We start from the raw sequence: 17,368 nt of genomic DNA, 5'->3' as shown, positions 1-17,368 counted from the left end.
ACGGGCTCGCTCGGCAAGCAGGTTGCATGGCGCCCTTTGCTCTCACATCGGAGACCACCTTTCTCAGCATGCCACGGCTTCTCTCCGCTGAACATTTTTTCACAGGACGTGTCTTTGATAGCTGTGGCCCAGGTTTCCCAAAACGCACATAATAAAATTGAAAGGGGTGCAGAGGGCTAAGCTTAATTTAGGTGCCTTTAAAGGGGGGGCTCATTATAAGACAGGATAGGAAAATATTTGCTTCCGCCCATCAACCCAAAAAGGTGGGGCCACCTGGATGGGGGAGGTGAGGAAGCACAGAAGTAGGAGACCCTACCCTGGGCTGCTGCCTCCCCACCACCCCGTTTCTGATGCAACTTTAAGAAAAACAGCTCTCAAGTCTGGGGCCTCACTTTCTTCCTGCAGGGAAGAAGGGTCAGGCTGAGGGCTCTTCTTGCTTTGATGTTCTACAAGAGGGAGCACGTGGTAGTGGAGAGGACAGTGGGCTTAAGGACACCTGGATACGTTTCCCTGAAACTCTAGGCAAGGACAAATCTAATCTGTAGTGGTCAAAAGCAGATCAGCGGTTGCTGGTGCCAGAGGGAGATATTGTCTAAGAAGGACACAGGGAAGGTTCTGGAAGTTCTATAGCTTGAGTGTGGAGAGGAGGACCACACAGTGTATATGCTTGTCAAAACTCATCAAACTGTACACTTAAAATGAGAACGTTGTGTTGTATGCAAATCATACCTCAATGAAACTGATTTTAAAATGAGTATAGGAGAAGTCATAGAAATGGAAGAAATAGAAATCAGAGTTTCCCCGGGGGTTGGGGCTGTGCGGGAATGGGGAGATACTGCTTAATGAGTACAGTCTGGGTGATGAAAGTGTTGTCCAACATTGCAAACATAATTAACGGCACTGGATTGGACACTTAAAATGATTGAAATGGCAAATGCTATGCCGTTTATATTATACTGCAATAAAAAAGAAAGCTAAAAAAAAAAAAACCTGGTTACATCCAGCTCTGCACTGTGCAGGCTGAATGATCTTGGGCAAGTCACCAAGCTTGGAAGAGGCCTGCTTCTTTGCTCTAAGGAGAGATAGGAATATCCAGTGTACAGTTTCTGTGTGACACCCAAGTGAGAGCGTGCATGTGAGATAAGAATGACCTGACAGACTGCCAGTTCTTCTGTAAATAGAAGCTTTTATTACCCTAATTCTGTGATTCTACACGGCTCCTGTACGTGAGACCATAATTCATACTGGAAATACCCTGCAAACATGTGGAAGTCTCTTATCCACAGAGCAGTGTGATAAGTTTCTCTAGATTAACTCCACATTCTTTCTGCACCATGTCCCTGGGTACCCCAGAGCCATTATTACACTTCCTAACAGAGCCCAGGGACAGGAGCTCTTAGGTGCTATGAAGGAGAAGCCCCATTTAGGGGATCATCAGGCCTGAAACCATCTTCTGCAAAGGAAGGATAAAACCACATACCCATTATGGACACTAGGGAGGGTATGTGCTATGGCGAGTGCTGTGAAGTGTGTAAGCCTGATGGTTCACAGACCTGTACCCCTGGGGTTCATAATACATTATATGTTAATAAAAATAATTTTTTAAAAAACTATTAAAATTTAAACAAACAAGAAAAACATATACCCAGTCGAAAAGGAACTCACCTTTCTGTAGCAGGCTCTGGGCTTGATAATAGATATATTTTTTCTTCTTCAATCCTTACCACAGCTCTGAAAGAGAGGATAGCCTGATTTTACTAGGGAAGAATCTGGAACGTAGAGGAGTTAAGTAACAGAGTCCCTCGGTCCTAGACTCCTTCAGTGCCCTGTATAGACCTCTGTCTGCACTGCATCATCTGATCTTCTAGTACGTTCCACACAGTGAGCTCCACCATGCCTCAGTTCTGAGTGAGAACAGAGTGGCCCACATCACCTGCAGAGTCCAGGAAGCCTTTATATAGGAGCTGGGTCTGAAAGTTGAACTCCTGTTGCAGTACAAAGGGAGTCCCCTAAGGCACAAGGAACTGCCTGAACAGAGTCTCAGAGCCAGGAAATTCCTGTCATGTGAGGTGACCGGAAGGTGGGGCATAGGAGAGAGAAAGGAAGTGGATGATGCTGGCCATGTTGGAAAGTACACCTGCTGTGTACCATCCCAAGGGGGTGGTATTTTCCTTGGGGTAATAAGAAGTCAGGATGGTTGTTTTTGAGAAGGAGAATGGCATGACCAAATCCATTTCAAAAAGATCATTCTGCCAGAGGCATAAAGACATGGAAGAAAAAAAGAAGAAAAAAAAAAAAAAACACATGATTTAGGTGACTGAAGGTTGAGCTTTGATTCACGCTCTAGAAGGGACATTTATTAGCTCTAATGGATGATGAGATGAATGTGCCCAGCTAAGGAGATTTGACTTTACCCTGTGGGTGATGGTGAGCCTCTGAAGGATTTGAAGGAGGCCAGAGATGTGGTCAAAGCTGCCAGAAGAAAACAAAAATACCAACAGGATGCTGTGTTAATGTATGATTCCACTTAGGCTTTTGGAATATTGAAAATAGCCTGAAGAACCCATCACGACCTTGCCAGAAGCCAGGTCGGAGATTTCTGGATCCAATGATTTCTTACTCCCCTCCAGCTCTGACAGTCTAAGATTCTATAACAGGGAAGGTAAAGCTATTGCCAAAACGTATAATGCATCACGGTGTCAGACTTTGGGATTATCTGCTGCTTGGGGTTTTCCACACCACTGCTCCCCTTCATTAGTGGGGATAATTGAGAGTTGACTACAGTCCTTACTGCTGTTGTGATGGGTATTTGAAGCTGAATTCCGGCAAGCAGGAGATGTGTGAATATTTATCTCAGCTGCAGAAAGTTAATGCAGTGTGGCATTAATTACCCTGTCTGAGCCTGCTGTCTTCTTCTGTTTTTAGGTGTCATTCTCGGTTGAATAAATTAAGTTTCCAGAATTAGAAGAGAGCAAACTGTAGGGTGAGATCAAGGCAGCCTGACTTCTTAGGGTATCCAAAAAGAAGAGTGGGCTGAGCAGTTCTACCCAAGGAAGATAAAGATACATCCTCTAGCCTGGCACAGGCAGACCACATTTCTGTTCCCCTGAACTTGTCCTTGACATCACTACTCTACCTTGGCTCCACCCACAGCCCCACCTGCAGAACACAAACACACAGTATCACGGTGGGCATTGGCCTTGAAACAGGGGTTTGAAACATTTCAAGGCATTGGCAGGGTCAAGTGTATAATAACTTGCTATAGATTTTGCTAGATTAGATTTTGAGAGAAAAAAGGCAAACTGCAGTGTATTTAGGACCAAGTGATCATAACAGTGAAGAAAGCAGAAACTATCATAGTCATTTGTGAATCCAACCAACCTTCATTGAGCACCTACTATGCTAGGGCAACATACGTGGACAAGCAGAAGGGCCTGCCAAGCAGTAAGGCAGAGATGGGATATGGAATAATGGGCTTCCATATTTTCTGTGATCAGGCATTTGGGCGAAGGATTACATATACTTTTTACATTCCCAAGAGTAGTATGAAGTGTCACGGGTGGAAAACTTGGAGGAACAGACCAGTGTTCTCGGTAGTCTGTTCTGTTACAGAATAGGGGGCCTCAAAGGGTAGGAAGATGCTTTTCCCTGGAAGAATCATCATGATGTGGTCCAGGAGAGGTCATCTTGGATTGGATGGCAGGAGTCTTGGATTCTATCCATGACATGGTTTCTAAGTAACCATGGGATTTTGGGGGGGAAAAAAAAAATCCCAAAATATTGAATTACACCTTTAGCATGAAAAAAAAAAAAAAGAAAAAGAAAGAAAGAAAGTATAACCAGTAGAGTTGTTGACATTATTGCTCTTAAATATAAGTTTTGCTTTGGATACAGTAGTGAAACTCATGCTAGCTACAGTGCAAGTTGATATTGAATGCTGAGTAATATGTATAATGTTAGTAACTCCTGTCTTTTCCAATTTTATTACAAAATAGAACCTTAAACCTGTGGTACCCATCTGGAGGACACAAAGCTGGTCACTTCTATTACAGACAAGCCAGTTTGGGAAAGTTGGTTGATAAATTCAATTTTTATATCTGTAGGAACTATAACCTTTTCATACTGCAGTCCATCCCTAGGTCCAACTTCCACTATTTTAACACACTCAGGGAGTCCAGATAACTGGGATGTTTCCTGCACAGGGTCGAGCGCCCCAGCCACTGAATCCAGTGGCTCTAGAGAAACAGAAACTCCTTTCTCTAGGCTTCAGATTCTTCATCTGTAAAAGGATGGATCTGGACAAAATTCTCTCCTAGTCCATTTCTACTTTAGGGTAAAAGCAAGCAGTATGATCTATTAAATGCATGAAGTGCAGCAGATGACCTTGCGATCACACCCCTTCTCTGACCTTCAATTGTTATCTGCAAAATGAGACGGATAGAATGAAAGCCACTCCCAGCACCATTAGGCAGATGAAATAAGACACAAGGGTGCTTTGTGAACTCCGAAGCACTCTGCAACACTACAGTCCGAATGATCGGTCTTTCCTTTTATGTGACAGTTGTTATAATAGACTGGAAAAAGCACTGGGCCCCACTTTCGGATCTTATGTCCCAAACTCACCAGCCGTAGGACCATGAAAAAATTACTTAACTTCTCTCTATGTGATTTCCCATTTGCAAAGGAGATAAAGCATCTGTTTGCTATAACTGCTGTGAGGAGTTAAAAAGATAATGTACTTGAAGATAGCTAGCATGGTGCCAGATACATGGTCAGGGCTCCCAGAATCTCAGTTCAATCTGATGGTTCAAGAAAATAAGCAGATAGAAAGGATCTATACCCACATGGCAAGACGCAGGCCAATAGAGAAGCATGACAGAATGAAGATGTTACCGTGTCCATTTAATTCTGGCACAAATATCCAAGAGTGACAGCAACAGGTCGGTTTGAAAGAAGGGCCTATGTATGATTAAGACCAGAGCCCTGATCTGATCTGCTTGGACAACACATCTTGGACCATTTCAACATGAAGAAGTCTGAAGTAGTTCTAGCAGGGCTGAACACCATTTCCCATCTCCCTTTGGACTGAGGATTTGCCTTATTCTGTACTAGTGAAAATCCTGGTGTCTGTCTCAGGACAGCCAGTTCCACAGGTACAAGCAAATGATGGGCCAACCCTGAAGTGGGAGATTGGTTGGAAACCAGTCCCGGAAGCTCTTAACTAAGAGCTAACATCCTAATTGCTGTTTCTCTCACTCCAGAGTGTGCCCCGTCCTCACTGCTTGTGGAAACCAAAGAGCCGTTTGAAATAGAATTTCTGCGGTTTCAAGTAGACATTCATAAAGCTATGTTGGAGAAATGTGCACTTGACTCAGGATGATTGTTATCATTTTCTGAAGACCTCTTACCGCCAAGCACTGTGCTAGATGCTTTACATGTATTATCTCTAATTCTCCCAAGAACCCCATAGGAAGAACAGTATTTTCCCATTTAATGGTTGGGAAAACTGAGGCCTAGAAAGGCCAAGTATCCTGCCCACACTGCTTGCCCAGTTCTCTCGGGTATACCATGCTTTTTTCCCCTCACTGGGAAACCAGTCTCAGTTTGAAAACCAAAGCCAAACTGGGTGAGTAGTTATTCTCGATGATTAAAACAAGTGGCCAGAACGACATGCATCATGATCACATAATCCGAAAATTAACTAAGGTCATCCATCATAAACTGTCATCTTTCTGTTCTTATCCCAAACCCTCCTTCCCTCACTGTCTCAGAAAATTCTATCTGGAAAAGAGCGGGTCTCACTTTGTCCCTCTGTCCCCAGGAGCTGGAGCCTCTCTATGCGCAGATCAACAGACCTAAGAAGTAGCATCGAGGTGAGCTCACAGCCGGTGCTTCAAGACTGGCATGGACATCAGCATCGCGACAGGCTCTCTTGTATTCTTCCACCTCACCTCATCTCACAACGAAATTCATGATTGCCCAACGGGACTTATTTGGAAGAGGGAACTAAGAGTTTTTGGCAACCAATGGCAGAGAACTATGGCAGCACAAAAAAAAAAAAAAATCAGAAAAGTATAAAAAAATTATACCCAACATTCAATCGCAAATCAAGCAAATCACGCTTAGCCGACAAATATTCTGAGCTCTTTTAGTGTGGGTTTAAGATGACCCAGTACGCGAAATCATAATTCTCTTTTTATTTCTTGACCTGTTGACCGCTGTAAAGACATCAAGTGTGGAGTGACAGGCCTCAGAGAGTGACAGCAGGGTTGGCACTGACTTCTTTGAGACAAAAGCAAGAGGTCCTCCATGACTACAGTCTCCTCATCCATACGCCTGTCGACATATGACGATGTCTTTTCATCACTCCACAGGGCCTGGTCTGCGATCTTTCCCCCTCTCCTTTGTCATGTTTGACAATTAATGGGTGTAAAAATTTTTGTATTGCTTTTGACTTTTTTTAGTTACGGTGAGGAAATCTAACTGGAAAAGAAAAGCCTCATATGAAATGAATTTACTTGAAAATCACAAGACAAATAAGTGGTTACTTATGATCAAGAATGTTGCCAAAACAACCCTTTAGCTATTCTGCATCCTGGCGAAGAGAGACAGCTTTCGGCTGGAACCTTCATTCTGTGAGTAGGAAAGGACATTGGATCCCATTGATGAGAAGGATGGAAAATGCATCTGATTTTCTCAGAAGCTCAAACTCTAAGTACCATAAAATGATATTTTTTATTTTTCCGATATCTTGCTGCTGTGATGCTATGCAGACAAGTGTCTTCTTCACGTGCCATTTTCAAAGAAAAGTCATTTGCCAAATACTTCTGGTACAATCCTGGTAATGTGGTTTTGGATCTTAAAACCGACCTTCTAGTGGAACGATGGTGACATGAATATTCAGAATAACAAACTGATTCCGGGATCACAATGGTTCATCTCTATCTCTTTTTGTACATCAGAAAATTCAAATGGGATTTTTATTTTATAACTTGAAAGAAAGAAAAAAAAAAAACCTTACCATTAAACTCTTTAAATATTTAAGGGAAATGGCTTTAAGGAGTTCTAATGAAAAAAAAAATTGCCAGTTTTTTTTTTTTTTGTAAATATAAATGTTAATGAAAATGCTTTTTAATAATGCCATTACACTGTAGAGAAGGTAGCAGATTGAGTGCAGGACGTGACAAACTTGATGGATGGGGCTCCCTCTCCAGATGTTGTTGTGGAGCATATGGGAGGAAGCTGGAGTTCAGGGACAGCTGGCAGAGCATGTGGCCGATCAGCAGCTAGTGAACAGGAAGGGAGCACGTGACCCCACCGTCGACTCCAGCCTTTCCACGGGAGTACCCGCCATTGGCGGAAAACAAGAAAACGCTCCCATTCTGAAGGCCTGGCCTTCAGATTCTGAAACTCCCTCCCACATCTTCACTCCCATCCACCCCACCCCCCCATAGAGATCGCTGGACTGTTTGTATGTGGAACAGAAGAGTTTAAGCTTCCTTTTTTTTACACTTCTGAGACAAAAAGTGCAGTGTTCAGTTTGTATGTTTAGCACATAATTTTCATAAAGAATCTATATATTTTTGCCCTACAGAGAATTGTTCTACAGGTCACGTGTGTTTTCCTGATGTTCCTATGCAGTTCCAGTATGTCGAATTTAGTGGTTTAACACTAAGGAGAAAGCGTTAGAGGACCGTCTGACTAACTGGATTTGGGGTTACCTGTTATTACTTGGTTTTCAAATTGGGAAAGTAGCATTCTTTTGACACTGATCTGATTGACTTAAATAGGCCTGTATACTGTGGCTCTTCCTACCAATATAAAGTAAAGTGATTGGAAAGAAGGTATACTTGTTGACAAAGAGAAAATCGAAATCAAGGTAATCATTACTGCTCGAGGCCCCAGTTGTATACCGTCAGGTCACTGGAACATGATATTTTTTTTTTTCCAGTTAGTTCAACTGACCAAATGTCCTTAAGAATCTATGTCAATGTCATCTTAAGGTGGAAGGTCCAAGGAACCAGAAAAGTGAGAAGGGCCATTTATCCCCCACTGTAACTGTCACCTGTTGGTCCACGTGATTTCTCCAGGAATGTGCATCTATTTTATAATTAAGTCATCCTTTCACAGGAAGGGACAATGGGAGAAGTGTGATGACCATGAGAGTCGTCCTGAAACTGGTTCGATTCTGTTTGCTGGGGATTGGGTAGGATAGGCTGTTCCCCTGAAGGAAATGGCTTCCGCTGCTCTGCTGTCTGTGGTTCTGATTCTGACCAAGTGGTGCTATATCTTCTCCCTCACCGTGGCTGTCTGGAGTTTGTCATGCAGCATCACACCATTATACCGATTCTTCGGGTGGCTCGTAACATGTTCCGAGTGAACGCTGACTGGTGTTGCTGTTTTGGGTCCACCACCTGGAAGTAATCGCCCAGCAGAAACTGACAGCCCAGTGGACTTGTCATCATTCAGTGAATGCGACTGGATGTGTAAACTGACTCTGGACTTAACCAAGATGCCCGTGTGATGCATGAAAGTGAGGGAAATAAACTCGAGATTTTGTAACTGCCATCCTTGTGATCATTGGCAGAATTCTGAGTTTTCATGAGCGCTGTTGGGTGAGCTCAGAATCACCGTATCCTATCCCAAGAGTACAGTGGAATTCCCAAGTAAGAGCCAGTACCAAAAGGCCATGGGGAGTCTGCCCAGTTCCGGTTAGATCGATAGAAAAATCTGTGTGTGCAACTGTTAATTCCTCATCCTTCACTAGCACTAAATTTGTCACTTTAAATTTTGAAACCAGGGAAACGCCACCTGTCATTCTGTCCCCATGACCCATAGCTCTCTGATCTCCCCATACCACAGACTTCCTTTATGATCTGTACTCATCCCAGTGTCTGCTGAGATCCCCTCATGTCATGTACCGGGCACCTTCTTTTAAAAAAAAAAAAATGTTTACTCTGTGGGTTTGGTTCATTTCAATTTCTGCGTTCTGACACATATTTTTTTAATAAAGATGAGAAAGAGAAAATGACTGTTTGCAGTACATTTCTAGACCTACTTTAACTTTACCTCAGATGACAGTTTGTTAACATATATGGACACATTATTTTTAACTTTATGTACAATACATTCAACAACAGTGAAATTTTTAGAAATTTTCCATTAATTTCTGTAACACACCATGTATAACTGTTAACAAATAAACATGTTTGAGAACAACAGATTAGCCTGGTTTTATTCCACGAGTTTCCACTGGATACTTTGGCAGAGGATTGGAAGATGAGATTGCTTCTCTGTAAGCTTCCATCTGACTGGGCAAAGACCTCAGTCTTCCTGGCACTGGGCCAGAAAGAGAAAGCTTCATGGAGTAGTTAGATCAGCTCATCTTCCATTGACTTCAGACACTTGGTATGCTTGGAGAAGGATTACAGCGAAGAATGAGGAGAATGTGGTCAGAAAGTCACACCCTGTATAGTTGTGTTGTTTGGACTTCCAGGTAGCACCAGTCTTCCAAAATTGGGAAAGACCCCAGGACTAGATCTGTGAGTTGTGTCTTCCTCTAAAAAACACCTGCTAAACTGTTGGTTTGAACAACAAGGTTAATCTTTACCCTCAAAGAGTATGCCTTCATTCAATGCAAGGTCGTCTGCTTTAAGGGACCCAAAGAAGGAAGCCTATATCTTCTTTCATATTCCCTCACATACTCCACATCAAAAAAAAAAAAAGAGAGAGAGACAACATAAGACCCCCCCCCCCAAAAAAATAGTTTGAACCTGCACCTTGACTTATGTGTATTAAAGAACAAAGGGTAAATGTATATATGTGTATATATGTATATTTACGCATGTATGTGTGAGATTTTTATTTAATTTTATAACTAAATTAGTTTGTCTTTCCAATAATTATGCAGATTACAGATTGCAATTAGATCACCGAGTTGCCAAAAAAAACACCCCTGTCTAGGAATGGTTATGTTCATGATTGCATAGACACATGTTCTCAGTGTGACCTCATTATATAAATAGAATTAGCAGAAGTTTTGGCCACACTGAGAACATGAGGGGATGGGCCAAAATTCCAATAAAATAAATTTGAGGCAAATAGAAGAAGCAACTTTCATACAGTAGAAAATGCTCACTCCTGGATCAAATTGCTACAAAATGTTACACAAGCTCTTCTGAATAAGAGTGGTTTACACTTTTTTTTTTTTAAAAAAAGATTTTATTTATTTGTCAGAGAGATAGAGAGAGTACAGGCAGGCAGAGGCAGAGGGAGAAGCAGTCTCCCCACGGAGCAAGGGGCCCGATGTGGGACTCAATCTCAGGATGTTGGGATCATGACCCGAGCCGAAGGCAACCACTCAACCAACTGAGCCACCCAGGCATCTCGAGTGGCTTACACTTTTTGAGCAACTAATAATGTGTCTGGGAAGGACTATATGCTTTTTGTCCATTGCCTTAGTTACTTTTCTAAACAACATGGGTAGGTATGTATCTTCCCAAATTAGAGATTTTAAAAGACACAAAGAGATTGAGTAACTTCCCCAGCCAGCAACGGTATTTGAGGTTTGACTTTTGAGTCTTACTCAACATAGTTAATTTTAATTGTAAAGAATAGTTGGATGTTCACTCATTTAAATAGTTCTGCACAAACAGTATTGACTTTCTCTCCCAGAACTTCAGTTGATCTTTGGTAATAAATTAGATTTCTAAGTTCCTCCGGTTTAATGTAAAAATAAAAATCCATTTGATGTTACCATCTTAAGTATGTGGCTAAATACATAATTTCTTTTTTAATTGCACTTTTGAAAGGGTATATGTCTGAAGGATAAAGAGTATACCTTTTGGTCCTACTAGTTTCAGTTTAGCTGAAACCAAGCCCTGGTGATTTACTTTTCCAGTGTACATGAATCCTAAAGAAGCGACAAATTAAAAGGTGTCCTATTTAACTGCTAGGCGGATGCCAAAATAAATCAGGCAGACATATCTGCTTTCATTCTGTGCTGGAGAGCAAACCCTTGTTGTTTTGACAGTAACTGTTTTTTTGTTTTACTGAGAATGACAGTAGGAAAAACGCCTAGAATAAAAACAGGTTTCATTGAAATCAACCTTCAAAGCTATGAAAGCTTTTAAAAGGTATTTAAATTCAAAGGAAATGTGAGCAATGGTGCCTGAAAGATTAGGGGGAGAGGATAAAAAAAAAAAACCTAAGCAGATCTAAATAGCTTCTAAGCCATTTAGTGACCAGTCCTCAGTATTTCTGTGAAAATCTGAATTATCACTGCCACTCTTGTGTTCCTACGCAGTGTCACTCTTGTTCTAACTCTGATCTCTAAATCTTTGTGCAATTGAAGAAACTATGCGGTCCTCATGTTACAGCCTAGGAAACAAACTCAGTGATGTTCTGGAGAAGGTATCAATGAACAGAGCCAAAGAGCTCACCCAGAGGTCCTCACAGTGCCCAGGATCCGATTCCCAGATCCCTCCTGTAGTTCATTGGTGCTTCTGTCTGCAGGGTGTTTGTGATGTTGAAATGTCCGTGCACCCCCCTATAAATACTTGGGGTCTTTCTGCATCCAATTCTTAGTAAGGACTATTCGATTAGAAAAATCACACTGAGCATTACCCTGACTGATTCTGGACAAAAACTGATTCTTAAGCAAAGCGACTGTAGTTGTTTTAAAACAAAGGGGAAAATTCGGTTTTATCCCCAAGAACAGTAATGGCTCTAACCCAATCCAATGAATACTTAATTTCAAAACAAAACCCTAGCCTTCACTTTATCTTCCAAGGTATGGAGATCTGAAGAGGGAAGCTTTTTGAACAAGGTTTCTGTGCATCTTTTGCTGGAAAATATTAATGACTGCCAAGTGGAAAACGTCTAAATATTCTTGCGAGACCACAGCCTCCGGTGACTTGGGCCTTTAATCTTCGGAACCCCTCTCACCACCTCTGTCACTCACGCTGGGGTCGCAGCCTGGAGAGGGAAGCAAGCAGGTGGGGTTGGAGATGGAATCCTTGGCAGTCCTGGCTGGGACACTGTCCACAAGAAAAGTGCTGAACTCCTCTTCTTCATACTCTACTCTTAACACTTCTGCTGTGTCTCCCCTTTGGGAGTGTGGGGAACCCTAAAATCTGTCCCATTTCAGATCATATGTCACTGACACTTATAGCTCAGAGCCAGGAGCTCAAGAATGCAAGAACTTAATAGTTAAAGGAAAGTTGTCTCCTTTTACCTGTCTTGTTTGCTTCATTGAAGGAGAAAGAAAGGATCCATGCTCACATAGTCCCATGTGTATCCTTTTGGGATAAAGCAGCATCATAATGTAAACTAAAAAGAAAGGAAGCTTTACTCAATGGTGCCCACGTTCATCCGAAGAGAGGCAGTTGGTACCAAAGGCAAACAGGTAGATAGTATCCTGAGTTGTTGTTGTTGTTGTTGTTGTTGTTTTGTTTTGTTTTGTTTTGCTTTGCTTCTCTCTATTGGGCACTAAACTAAGACAACACCAGGGAAGTAGAGATTTGATGGAATCTCCGCCCTTTGCTTATCATTCGTCTCTTTTGTCACATAAATGGAGCACACCCTCTTTACTGATGGACTGATACAAAGCAGCTTCCTGAGAGTGGACTCTGAATTCCAAAAGTCTTGGTTTTGGTTCTGGCTGCACAAGTTGCCCCTTGTCTGACCTCAGATGAGTCACTTGAGCTCTCTAAAATTCAGCTCACTCACATGTAAAATTGAGACAAGAATGTCTATCTCATTGGGCTATTATGAGAAATAAATTTGATAATTCCATACCTGGAACATAGTAAATGCTCAGTGCACATCACCTATTATTAATATCAAAGACAGTCTGATAGCTATTGTGTATTTTTGTGCTTAATTCTTTGACTTTATCCTTTATCCTTTCACATCCATTCTCCCAGCACAGCATCTCTGCTAAGTGTGCAGAATGGCAGTGAATGATTATTATCTCTATTTTATTGTCAAAGAAAGGCAAAGAAGCATACACATACCTTCTTTGAAATTTTTTCATTGGCAAAGCTTAAAGCAAAACGTACCATGGATTTGTTCATGTAACAAGGAGTTATTAAACACCTGCTGTGTGCCAGGTCCTGTGATAAGCACTGGAAATTCAGAAATTTCTCTTTTAAATGCATACATGCCTGTCCCTACTTCCAGAAGCTCAAAATCTGATGGGGAAAATAGGTTAATAGATGAGTGAATTATAGTAGGGTTAACGCTGGCATAAAGGCACATGCTAACATTATGGGAGTGGTCGGACAAGGCTATCCAAAAGTATTGATCATGGAGTTGGGTCTTAGGAGATGAATTGGGGTTCACCCAGAGGACTTGGCAGCAGAGGGGAGGTCTTGGCGGAACTGGCCGGGGCAATGAGCATGATGTGCCCGCAGTGGCTATAAATGAAGGGAGAAAATGACTCACTTTTGAAGCTGTTGAAAAACAGAAAAACACAAGGAAAAAAAATACAGTTTCTCAACTCATATTTCAATGTTAGAATAATAAAACATCAAAAAGTAGTGCAAATTATATCCTGATCTTTCTAATGAATAATCAAATTCCCAAATTAAATATTAACAAATTAAACACAGCTGTAAACCATGACTAAATAAAGTCAATTCTTGGAATGCAATTAATAGGTCAAGAGAAACTGTCTCATCTTAGTGGATGCCAAAAAGGCATATGATAAAATTCATTATCTTCTTCAGTTGGAAACTGAATTAAAGAATTCCCTTCACATGGGAAAGAACACCTATGTCAAACCAGCAGCGAGTATGAAACATAACAGTGAAACTTGAAGGCATTCCATTAAAATTGAATGGAAGTCAAAACTGTCAGCTGTCATCTCTATTATTAACATTATGCTGAAATTTGAGGCAGTGCAAGCACCAACATAAGAAAAAGAAATCAAGTATTTAAAATGAGAAAATTAGCAGTGTTTACAGATTATATATGCTTTTTTTTTTTTAAGATTATTTATTTATTTATTTGACGGAGAGACATCACAAGTAGGCAGAGAGAGAGGAGGAAGCAGGCTCCCTGCTGAGCAGAGAGCCCGATGCGGGACTCAATCCCAGGACCCTGAGATCATGACCTGAGCCGAAGGCAGTGGCTTAACCCAGGCGCCCTATATATGCTTTTTAAAAAAATATTTTATTTATTTAAGAGACAGCAAAATTTAGAGAGATTACAGAGGGAGAGGGAGAAGCAGACTGGCCAGTAAGTGGAGAGCCCAATGCAGAGCTCGATCCCAGCACCCTGAGATCATGACCTGAGCCAAAGGCAGATGCTTAACCCACTGAGCCACCCAGATGCCCCCAGATTATATTTTATAATGAGAAATATCTATCAGAAGCTGTATGAACTAATAAGAGAATTAGGATTGTTAGTTTAAGTATATAAAAATATTTTCAATGTTGTTATAAATAACCTTTTAGGACCCTTAATGGCATAAATAGATTCCATTAATTATAGCCATAAAAATATATACCCAAGAATAATTTTAATACTATAGATGTAAGATCTAGATTAAAAACTTTACAAAATTCTAAAACTTTGTCAAAGGGCATGAAGTAACTAAACAAATTGAGGAAAGAAGGTTCAACATTATAAAAATGTCACTTCTCCCTGATTATAGGTGGTCCCAGATTTATGACGGATCAACTTCTGATTTTTCAACTTTTACTATGTGTGAAAGCAGCACACATTCAGTAGAAACTATACTTTGAGATTTAATTTTTTTAAAGACTTATTATTTATTTATTTATTTTAGAGAGAGAGAGAGACAGAGACAGAGACAGAGAGAGAGATGCTGGGCAGGTCGCAGGCAGACACACAATCACAAGGGTAAATTGATGCACTTAAAACCATCCTGTTTTTCACATTCAATATGGTATTTAATAAATTGCTGGAGATAGTGAACATTTTATTATAAAATAGGCTTTGTGGTAGATGATTTTGCCCAACTGTAGGCTAATTTAAGTGTTTGAGTGCACGTAAGGTAGGCAAAGCTAAGCTGTGCTACTAAGTAGGTTAAGTGTATTAAAGGCATTTTTTGACTTACTATATTTTCAACCTAAAATGAGTTTATCAGAACATAACCTCATTGTATGTTAGGAAGATCTGTAATTTATAGAACTACAATTCCAATCTATCTCCAGTCACATATTCATGTTCAATCATATTCTGATGCAGATCTGAAGGAGAAAAGCTAATAAGAATATCCAAAAATATAAATTTAATGAGAAGAAATTTATACTATCAAGAAGATCTCAAAACATAAAGATAAAACAATTTAAAATTATTGTTAAAGGGTGAAAAATAGAATGATCAATGAAACAAAATATAAGATAAAAAAGTCTAAGAAATTATAATTAATTAATGTGTAATTGAAAGTATTCAGATCAGTTGGGCTGAAGACTATTCAAATAAAGGAACTGGGATAATAAAGACTATTAAAAAAGTTAGATTCCTGGGGCACCTGGGTGGCTCAGTGGGTTAAGCCTCTGCCTTCGGCTCGGTTCATGATCTCAGGGTCCTGGGATCGAGCCCCACATCGGGCTCTCTGCTCGGCGGTGAGCCTGCTTCCTCCTCTCTCTGCCTGCCTCTCTGCCTACTTGTGATCTCTCTCTCTGTCAAATAAATAAATAAAATCTAAAAAAAAAAAAAGTTAGATTCCTACCTCATACCATATTGTTAATGAAATTCCATATAAATGAAATATCAAATGTATATAGACGTGAAAGTGTTTGGGAAAACATTAATATTTATATAAGGGTAAGAGAGCTACCATACGTATGCAGAAAATTTAAAAAATGAATATGCAGATAGATTTAACTTCATAAAAATTTATACTTATGTAAAATAATGCCATAAAGAACATTAAAAGACCTTAGAAAATAAGGAAAATATTTATACTATACATTATAAACAGAGCCTTATTGTCCTGACTATACAGAAAGTTCCTAAAACATTTAGAAAGAGTTTATAGAAACACTGGTAAACAATATGAACAAATAATTCCTAAGGGAGAACTACAAAGGCCCATAAACAATAGCTAGATACAGAGAGCAACTTAATGTTTCAGTAGGGAGCCCATTAACTGGATGATGGTATTATGCAGCATTTTTTTTTAAAAAAATGAAGCAAGTCTAAATATATGAAAAAATGTCAAATATACATAAGAAGATTGGGTTTGGTAAGTTCCTGTTTCTATTAAAATATAAGAAGTATGCATGTAAGTGCTTATGTTATCCATAGAAAATATTTATTATGGTATTCAGGAAACTTCTCATTTATTTAATATATATTGAGTGCCTGCTATGTGCTAGACATTGTTCTATACACTGGGGAAGCCAAGCCCTCACCCTCATCTAGCAATGTTAGGCAGATGCTAACCTGGGGGGAGGGTGGCAGGGGGCTGGGGGGAACTTAAGGGGAAGAAGACAAATTTCTCATCTAAACCTAATTGCACTTTTTGAAATGTTATATTACTAAACACTTTACGTTTCCAATATTGCTAATGGTCAAAAAGTGTGTTTTAAATACACACATTTTTGTAGTAAAAGAAATTCAAATTAAGTCAGGTTCACTGTTGGCTATCAAATTAGCAGTGACTAAAAAGGTGATTGGTAAGGGTATGAGGAAACAGACACCCTCAAATACTTGGAGTGCTTAATTCAAAGATATTTTTAAATCGAAATCAACATGGTAATGTTCCACATGGTAATTCTGTGTGTGAAACTGGAATTTTAAAGATAGGAATTCCCATGGCAGTGAACAAATGTTTATGAAGATGTTCTTCACTTTTGTAATATATAAGGGAGAAATACTGGAACTCTAAATCACCAGTGCTATGAGACTGTAAATGTTATGTATGCCCAATGGGATGCTGTTCCCAAATGATCAGTGATAAGCTCCTTGAAGACAGGAGCCATATTTCTTATCTTCAACATCAGTAATTAAAAGTTTATGAATATGGACTGTGCAGTCATTAAAATAATGTTATAGAATCTGTATTTTGTCCTAGGGTTTCCCATGCCACTTTTTTTTATTAACAATTCAGTATAACAGAGTATAAAATCATCTATACATTATGATTCTAATTTGGTTGTATAAGTATATGCATTCACATACATTCATTAAAAAAAAAAAAGACAACCTACAAAAACCCTGGTAGTAGGACTACATATAACTTCCATTTTATCCTTTGTGCTGAATGTTTTTGTTTTATTTTACATTTTCCCGATGATGAATATCTCTTACCTTTTTAAGGATAAACAAATAAATTTTAAGAAACAAGGAGACAATATGTGTTAAAAGCAGGCATCACCATAATGGGTACTAT

General features: G+C 39.9%; 1 protein-coding gene across 3 annotated transcripts in view; it reads left to right on the top strand.

Moving 5' to 3' along the window:
* DAB1 (DAB adaptor protein 1) overlaps positions 1-9,211 on the top strand; it is a 1,133,179-nt gene extending 1,123,968 nt beyond the window's left edge. For all 3 annotated transcript variants that reach the window (XM_082688114.1, XM_082688113.1, XM_082688115.1), the window contains one exon: positions 5,822-9,211. In XM_082688114.1, coding sequence (XP_082544240.1) covers positions 5,822-5,866 — 45 coding nt within the window. In that variant the 3' untranslated portion in view covers positions 5,867-9,211. The remainder of the gene's footprint in view (positions 1-5,821) is intronic.
* The last annotated feature ends 8,157 nt before the right edge of the window (positions 9,212-17,368 follow it).

The sequence above is a fragment of the Mustela nivalis genome (assembly GCF_964662115.1).
Source record: "Mustela nivalis genome assembly, chromosome: 10".
Lineage (NCBI taxonomy): Eukaryota > Metazoa > Chordata > Mammalia > Carnivora > Mustelidae > Mustela > Mustela nivalis.
This window is presented reverse-complemented; position numbering and strand designations above follow the sequence as displayed.